At 40.5% G+C, this 9,018-nt stretch overlaps 1 protein-coding gene across 3 annotated transcripts in view; it reads right to left on the bottom strand.

Moving 5' to 3' along the window:
* Positions 1–4,326: 4,326 nt before the first annotated feature.
* Positions 4,327–9,018, bottom strand: part of LOC122436715 (guanylate-binding protein 4-like) — a 78,090-nt gene continuing 73,398 nt past the window's right edge. For 2 of the 3 annotated variants that reach the window (XR_006268084.1, XR_006268085.1), the window contains exons 10-12: positions 8,617–8,720; positions 7,488–7,700; positions 4,327–4,644 (exon numbers count right to left, since the gene is read on the bottom strand). Coding sequence is in view for 1 of the 3 variants with exons in the window: in XM_043460732.1 (XP_043316667.1) it covers positions 7,584–7,700; positions 8,617–8,720 (221 nt within the window). In the remaining 2 variants the exon portion in view is untranslated. Of the gene's footprint in view, positions 4,645–7,223; positions 7,701–8,616; positions 8,721–9,018 lie in introns of those variants that run through there. The other variant, XM_043460732.1, reaches the window with a different exon arrangement.

The raw sequence follows: 9,018 nt of genomic DNA, 5'->3' as shown, positions 1-9,018 counted from the left end.
TAAGGCCACTTAGATATGTTTGGCTCTGAAATGTGATATATATTATACATATTATAAACATGATATATATTATTACTTACAAATAAATTTTGAGTTTTATTTTCAGTTTCCGTGGTTTGTCACTGCTTCAGGAAAAATCCTTTTAAAATTATATCCTATAGGTATAATTGACAAAAGTATACTATTTTGAAAAAGTAAGAATAATTACTTAAGTAAGTAAGAATGGCATCACCAGCTCAATGGACATGAATTTGAGTGAACTCCAGGAGTTGATGATGGACAGGGAGGGCTGGCATGCTGCAGTCCATGGGGTTGCAAAGAGTTGGACATGGCTGAGCCACTGAACTGAAGAATGATTAAAATGTTTTCCTAAATGGAAGACTTTGGCCGCCTGATGCGAAGAGCTGACTCATTTGAAAAGACCCTGATGCTGGGAAAGATTGAGGGCAGGAGGAGAAGGGGATGACAGAGGATGAAATGGTTGGGTGGCATCACCGACTCGATGGACATGAGTTTGGGTAGACTCCCAGAGTTGGTGATGGACAGGGAGGCCTGGCATGCTGTGTTTCATGGGGTTGCAAAGAGTCGGACACGACAGAGCGACTGAACTGAACTGAACTGAAATGGAAGACAGTCAATGAGACAATTTAACTGAAATGAAATTTTTTTCAGTTTCTATTAATTTAACTCCAGAAATATCACCCTTATGGCAGAAAGTGAAGAAGGACTAAAGAGTCTCTTGATGAAAGTGAAAGAGGAGAGTTTAAAAGTTGGCTTAAACCTCAACATTCAGCAAACTAAGATCATGTCATCTGGTCCCATCATCTCATGGCAAATATTTGGGGAAACAGAGGAAACAGTGACAGACTTTATTTTTTTGGGCTTCAAAATCACTGCAGATGGTGATTGCAACCAAGAAATTAAAAGATGCTTACTCCTTGGAAGGAAAGTTATGACCAACCTAGATAGCATATTAAAAAGCAGAGACATTACTTTGTCAACAAAGGTCTGTCTTGTCAAGGCTATGGTTTTTCCAGTAGTCATGTATGGATGTGAGAGTTGGACCATAAAGAAGGCTGAGTGCCGAAGAATTGGTTCTTTTGAACTGTGGTGTTGGAGAAGACTCTTGAGAGTCCCTTGGACTGCAAGGAGATCCAACCTGTCCATCCCAAAGGAGATCAGTCCTGGGTGTTCATTGGAAGGACTGATGTTGAAGCTGAAGCTCCAATACTTTGGCCACCTGATGCAAAGAACTGATTCATTTGAAAAGACCCTGATGCTGGGAAAGATTGAGGGCAGGAGGAGAAGGGGCCGACAGAGGATGAGATGGTTGGATGGCATCACTGACTCAATGGACATGGGTTTGGGTAGACTCTGGGGGTTGGTGATGGACAGGGAGGCCTGTTGTGCTGTGGTTCATGGAGCCACAAAGAGTTGGACACCACTGAGCGACTGAACTGAACTGAACTCCAGAATGAGTGGTCTGTATCTTGCTTTAGAAATTGTGCTTGTTTGTCATCTAGTGCACTTAACTTTGTGTCTAGTGAAATTTTTGAGAGGAAGAGTCTCATTTTCACATCCTCAGAGTTTAGTGAAAGACCATGGGCTGTGGATTGACCAGCATTGTAAATAGTTCAAACCTGAAGCACTTTCAGTTCTGAAATATGAGTGCAGTTCATCAGGTGTGGAAAATGTGGGTACAAGGGAATAATAGCCTTTGGGGATAAAATTCCTAGGTTTGGGGAGCTCTAGAATTGGAGAGAGTAACCAGTGAGGCAGAATGTTTGTAAAAATGTTGCAAAACTAAAAGCACCTTGGATATTGCTGAGCACAGAAATAAGTTTAAAAATAGGGATTCAGGACTATAAAATTGTAAGGTGATAGACCTTTACTCCTTATTTGGCTATAATAAGTATGTCGCTCTGCTTACAAGCTGGGGTGGAGGTGTATCACCTGAGGAAGTTCAGCCTCAGTGTATCTGCAACACAAGGTAAAGGAATAACTGATAGTGTTCAAGCTAAACTCTCTTTAGATCTCATTCTTAAAGGAAAAAGTTATTTCTGGCTTAAGGTTCCTTGAACCATTTTTGATGTGTCAGAGTGTCCACATGATCAAAATCCACAGACTTTAACATAGTTGGGTAGGAGTTTCGGGGGAAGGTGTCTATTAGTGCTATACAGAAAGAGAAAGCAGGATCTAATACAAACCGAAGGCCCCAAGTGTCTGTGCATTCGTCCACCGTTAGCCTCATTCTGTGTTGTCCATTGTTCTAAATTTTTAGGATCCACATGTACTTCACCAGGAATGGTTACCTTCTCACTCATCTCTACTACTTTTTAAGAATATTGGAGCCAATACTCATGTCACAATTGTATTACTATAGTGAAAATCTTTAACTATATATCTAATTATCTTAAACTAGTCTATCTCATTCTTGCATGAGAAGTGGTGTGGACAGCTATCAATTAAACTGCTACTCTGTTTTGTCTTGGTTCTTACTTCGAATGAGGGGAAAAGAAACTGCAGGCATTACCCGACAAGGACAAACTCTAGTTAGTCACAAAGATTTTCTTTTTCAAAGTATTCCCAACTGTTCAATATACCCAGCTGAATTCCACTCCCTATTTTGTGCCCTTTAAATGTGCCTTATAATGATAAACAAACAAAGGGAAGCTAATGCAGACAAATTTGGAGGAGAACATGTAAATCTCTTTAAAGCTATAGCTTTGTAGTTAGCTCCTTGTTATGCTGGCTATGACCATAGCAGGACTTCAATGTCCTTTCAAAGATGAGCCTTTTTTTTAGCTCTTGGGAATGTGTTTGGCCACTCACACAATAGAGAATGAGCTTAAGATCATGTGACATGAATTCCACTGGTTCTACCACAATCACACAGTTCAGAACTAACTTGCCCAGTAGAATTGTGGAACACTCTCAGGAGGCAATTGAGATGCCAATTTAACCATAACTCTTGAGAGGATGGGACACCATTTTTCTGGATGTGGTCAATAACTTAAGCCCAAAGTCAATATTGGATGCTGTGTGGCCAATAGGCATAATACATGGGTTGGAGGCCAGTGGCACACAGTGTCACTCCCAGTGACTTTTTTTGGGGAAATTTGTGCTCCTTGACCTTGAAAATCTAGGTCTATGGTTCTGGAGAGGGAGTGTTTCATTGAGGGGGCACACTAAGGGCACCATTAAACCTAAAGCTATAGATACTGCCTGTTTTCTCTGGGCATCTTTTGCCAATAAAGCAGCAGGCACAGGAGTAGTTTATCATGACAATTGAGTTTGATCGTCATGAAGCGATACTATTGCTACCATGTGATGGGAGCAGGGAGGAATATTTTGGTTAAAATACTAGCCTACGAGTCCTAAGGGCATATATGTGTCTTTGCAGACCTTGTTTTCTTGGGAGCAGAATAAAAGCACTGTTGCTGTTGTTGTTGTTATTCAGTCACTAAGTCGTGTCCAGTGCTCTTGCCTGGAGAATCCCATGGACAGAGAAGTGTGGCAGGCCACAGTTCATAGGGTCTCAAAGAGTTGGACTTTCTATTTGCATTTCTAATGAATTTTGGCAATCCATCTGTAACACTAAATAATTTCCCTAATAAATACATTCTGGGAGGACTGTGTAATACCCAGTCAACAGGCAAGAGACCCTCGTGAGCACGCCATATACAAGTCTAAGGAAAAAGGGAAAGGGATGTAGAGATGTCCAGAGTGGCTCACTCTTCCTGTACTAAGTACCGTGTGAAAAAATGATTATGATGCTGCCTTCCTACAGAATTGTTCAACAAATACTTGTATAGATCTTTAATTCCATTAGCAATTAGCATATATTTATTAGTTATGAAGTCTGGAAGAGGCCTTTCACCTGGAACTTTGCCTTGAGATGAGTATAACTTTATTCCAATAGACGACCACTTAGGACTGAACATCAGAGCAGTGCAGGTTCTTTTCACTCTGCTGTTAACTGTCCAGTCCCTTACTCTTGACCCCTTTCTTTCTCTAAACCATGATCACTTCATGGTGGAAACATGTATGCCTGTTTCTTGTTTGCATCACTTCTCATGTGTGTCAGGGAGATTTGATGGGAAAGCAGAAATCCTCACTGCCCCCTTTACCAAATCATCCAAACTACCGGTATTCAGGGCATTCTTCTGGTGACACCAGAGGGTCTTTGGGGACTAGACAAGCTGCAGGACTTATTCCAGAGAGTTTGGTTAGAGAAGTGGCAACTGAGTGTTAAGAAAGCAGAGTTATCTGGTAGATGCCACGGTCTGTCAGCTTGTGGGTGTCATATTCAGTGAGAAATATATCTTCCTATCAAAAGTATAGTTTTATTTCAACAGAAGCTCCTTGAACAGCTGCTTTATGATGACAACTGGAGTATCGCCAATTACAGTATCATTGTTTGTGGGTCAAAGGTGATGGCCTCATTGCTGGATAGTTTTCTTGCAGAGAAGTTCGAGGAACCCAGAGCACGTGGGGTGTCCAGTCCCTTCCAGAGAAGAGCACAGGTTCAGACGGGTGTGCATGTACTTTCCACCCAAGTCCTTTCCGTTGTTGTTGGTGTTTTAATTGCTGAATGGTTTCCAAGTCTTCGCAACCCCTTTGACTGTACACCACTGGGCTCCTCTGTCCATGGGATTTCCCAGGCAAGAATAGTAGAAAAAAAAGAAAGAATACTTAAAATGCATTTCCATTTTCCTCTCCAGGGAATCTTCCTGACCCAGGGATCGAACCCTTGTCTCTTGCATTGGTAGACGAGTTCTTTACCAGGGAAGCCCATCCTTTTAGTACTAGTTCATAAAACTGTTCTTGATTTTGAGTGCCCTAGGCAGCAGTTAATAGAGTGAGGAAATGGCAGTTTGTGCTCCTGAGAGTGGAAGGTCATGTATTTATCCACGTACATTGTTTGAACACCTGGGGATTTTGAACACCTGGACTTTGTAGGGGAGATAAATACACAGGGAAGATCATCAAGTAGATGAGATCATAAGGCAGTAGGGGAGACAGAATATAAACAGGTTATTTCAATATCAAAATTATATGAAAATCCTGTGGTCAGAGTGAAACATGGTATGATGGCAGCACACAGGAGGGACACCACACCCAGTTCATTCTGAGTACAAGAGGCTAGCATTAAAGAGGTGACAAGAATACCTAAAATGTTGAGTTGAAATTGAATGAGTCTCCTTTGAATACATGATCTTTATAAATGTGCAGGAATTGTGAGGTCATTCCAGCCAACATTCCAATAGACTTTACACCTGAGAATAACTTATGGACTAGCAGTTCAGAGCCTTAATGACAACAGTATCAGGATGCATATCTAGTACTTTCTGTTTCCTGCTGTAATAAGTAGATTCCTCCTATGGAGCTGAGTTTTTATTTCTCATAGTGTTTGATACTTTCATCCTGTCATAAGAACTATTCCATTCCATATATTATTATTTTTATTTCATTATTTATATTTATTTATCTTTGAGTAGGTAATAATTCATGCAAAATATAAAACCCACAGAGGAATATGTCATATGAACCTATTTCTCCTCTCATTTTTTATCTCAGATATGCGGGTCCATTCCTGTTGTGCTCAGGGATACCTGTTTCTTTTCTATTTCCAGAAATAGAGGAAAATGTGTGTATATACTGATTATGTTTTAAATCAGTAATGCAACTTACACACTTTCTATATCTTTATTTTTTTTTCACTTATAATATATCTTGACCTCTTGATGAAGGTGAAAGAGGAGGGTGAAAAAGCTGGCTTAAAATTCAAATTTCAAAAAACGGAAGATCATGGTATCCAATCTTGTCACTTCATGGCAAATAGATGGGGGGAAAAATGGAAACAGTGACAGACTTTATTTTCTTGGGCTCCAAAATCACAGCAGATGGTGACTTCAACCTTGAAATGAAAAGACACTTGCTCCTAGGAAGGAAAGCTATGACAAACCTAGACAGCATGTTTAAAAGCAGAGACATCACTTTGCCAACAGAGGTCCATATAGTCAAAGCCATGGTTTTTCCAGTAGTTATGTATGGATGTGAGAGTTAGACCATAAAGAAGGTTGAATGCTAAGGAATTGATGCTTTTGAACTGTGGTGTTGAAGAAGACTGTTGAGAGTCCCTTGGGCAGCAAGGAGATCCAATCAGTCAATTCTAAAGGAAATCAACCCTGAATATTCCCTGGAAGGACTGATGCTGAAGCTGAAGCACCAATACTTTGGCCATTTGATGCAAATAGCCGACTCATTGGAAAAGACCCTGATGCTTGGAAAGATTGAGGGCAGGAGGTGAAGGGGGTGACAGAGGATGAGATGGTTGGATGGCATTATCAACTCAATGGACATGAGTTTGAGCATACTCTGGCAGATAGTGAAGGACGGGGAAGCCTGGCGTGCTCCAGGCCATAGTGTCGCAAAGAGTTAGACACAACTGTGCAGCTGAGCAGCAACATCTTGGAGACTGCCTCACCTTAGCACAAATAGAGTTTCCCTTTTCATTTCAGTGACTATAGAGTATTCCTGTGTAAGTGTGTCCCAGGATTTATCTCACTAGTATGTGACAGAGGGACTTTAGAGATGTTTCCAGTCTTTTGGGATCACAACAATCCCCTCAATAAATATACTACCATACATTTCTTTTTCAATTTGGGTACGTAAATGTTTAAGATAAATTTCTAAATAAGAACTTGCTGTATCAACAGTATTTTCACTTAAAGTGTGGTATATATTTGCATTAATCTTCACTCTTCCTAACATATATCAGAGACTGCTAATTTCGTGCCAAACTACTTTCTGGTCCATCTGAGAGGTGACACAGGTCCCTCCTAATTTTACCCCTCATGTCTTTTATAATCAGTAAAATTAGACATTTACATTCTCAAGTTTTTACCCATTTGAACAATGTGATTGTTGCTCTTTCCTCACTGATGTATAAGGGCTCATTATGGCTTAAAGAAATCATCTTCATACCTGTTTCATGGAGACTTTTTCTCTTATGATTTGTTTTTATACTTTTCTTAAAACTTTCTATGAATCAATCATTACCTACTAACTTCTCCATTTCTTTAAATTAATTCAATCAAAATTAGGACTTCCCTGGTGGCTCAGATGGTAAAGCATCTGCCTACAATGTGGGAGACCTGGGTTCAATCCTTGGGTTGGGAAGATCCCCTGGAGAAGGAAATGGCAACCCACTCCAGTACTCTTGCCTGGAAAATCCCATGGACGGAGAAGCTTGGTAGGCTACAGTCCATGGGGTCACAAAGAGTCGGACATGACTGAGCGACTTCACTTTCACTTTCAATCAAAATTACTTAGATATTTGGACTCCAGGCCCTGATTCTTCAGTAATAACTTCTTTTTATTTTTAAACTTTTCTGGATTGAAACTACCATGGCATATTCCAAAGATTAACAACTATTATATGAAACCCTTTACAATGTACTTAAGCGGAATTGTCAACTCATTTAATAATTCACATGAGATGCATCATCCCTATGCACATTGTGAAAAAAAGCCACTTCATAAGGACATTAACACAAAAGTAAAACCTGCCAGGATTCCTAAAGTAGTAAGCACGTATTTTCATTTCTTTCAGTTACTTGTCGTAGTCTAGTTAACTCAATACGTAATTCATCAGATATCTTTTGAAAGTCCACATGGAGTTGTTCCATTTGCACCTATAAAAAGAAGATAGTACCCTGTTGAAAATCCAATTGTCATCTTTTTATATCTAACAACTACAGCAGCTCAGTACATGTGTCTATTTCCTACTACTTTAGATACTCTTTGATGAGTTTGTCCACTATTTCCAAATGTTTGAACATGGTGGGAAGTGACAGCATCCGTGGTTTAGCTTCCCAGGATCCCTCAACACCATCTCCCTGAGCAAGGAGGAGTTAGGCCTAAGTCAGGACTTAAAACTATACCAGTTATGTGGTCTAGCCCTAAGACTGCACTTTGGGAGGGAGTGTAGGTGAATTCTAAATATTTCTCAGTCCCCTTGAGGTAGGATGACCACACACATGTCACAAATAATGAGGTTTGCTGACTCTCTTTAGAACACTGAAACTCCAGGTTTGGACAAAGAATTCATTTACTCTAGGTGTATAAAGTGAATCAGGCAGATCTGGAAAAAATGTAGCAACTTGAAGTTTTCAACATCCTGTATTTGGTAGAAGTACAGTTGATACTTTCGAGAGCAGATGGGAATATTACAGGTCTCGGATGGTTGTTCCGCAAGTCCTAAGTACTCTAAGACTGGGATCCTGTTCACTTAGGTGAAGTGTGACCCTCAGTCCAGGAGCCTGGGCCGTTGTTTGTCCCTTCCAAGCCTTAGCACTGCAGAAGATGCTGAGCCTTACAGAGGTAAGTCTTCAGCACGATCCACATTGATGTTACATGAAACCTGTCTTTGGATTTCTCTTTGGGATCTGACTATAGGTCATATTTCTGTCCCTTTATTATTGAGAAACTAGCATTTTGTCCATCAGACTCTGCCCATGCCCATCTAGACTTGTGCTCCAGCACTTCCTGCTCTCTTAGAAGGTTTTCTCTTTCCATCATGAACTTCTCTATCAGTTGGGCTATACTTACCACGTGGCTTCTCTCTTGGGCCTCCATTTTTTGATTCTTATCATTCAGTTCCTGTCTTAGCAGATCCTGTTTCATCTCTGCTGCTTGTCTTTTGGTACGTTCCTCTGTTTCACAAGAGTTTTAAACAAAAAACAGTTATGCTGAGCTATACCTTCCTGAGCTCAAAGACTAAAATGACATTAAATTGGTGGGAAGGAGTCTGACTGTTCCTGCTACCACATCAGACAACCTGCTTTGGTATATGATGTAGACACACTGATTGGATGTACATACAACCCAAACTCCCTTGTTTATTTCCACATGTAGCAGAGAGGTTCCACAGAAGAAGAGGAAGCTCTGGTTCCAGGAAGTGTTTCCTCCCACACCTGTCTAAGGGCAGCACAGGAACCACTTTCCCCTCTG

This window comes from Cervus canadensis, chromosome 2, assembly GCF_019320065.1.
Source record: "Cervus canadensis isolate Bull #8, Minnesota chromosome 2, ASM1932006v1, whole genome shotgun sequence".
Classification (NCBI taxonomy): Eukaryota; Metazoa; Chordata; class Mammalia; order Artiodactyla; family Cervidae; genus Cervus; species Cervus canadensis.
Note: the sequence above shows the minus strand (reverse complement) of the source record. Positions and strands in the feature narration are given on the sequence as shown.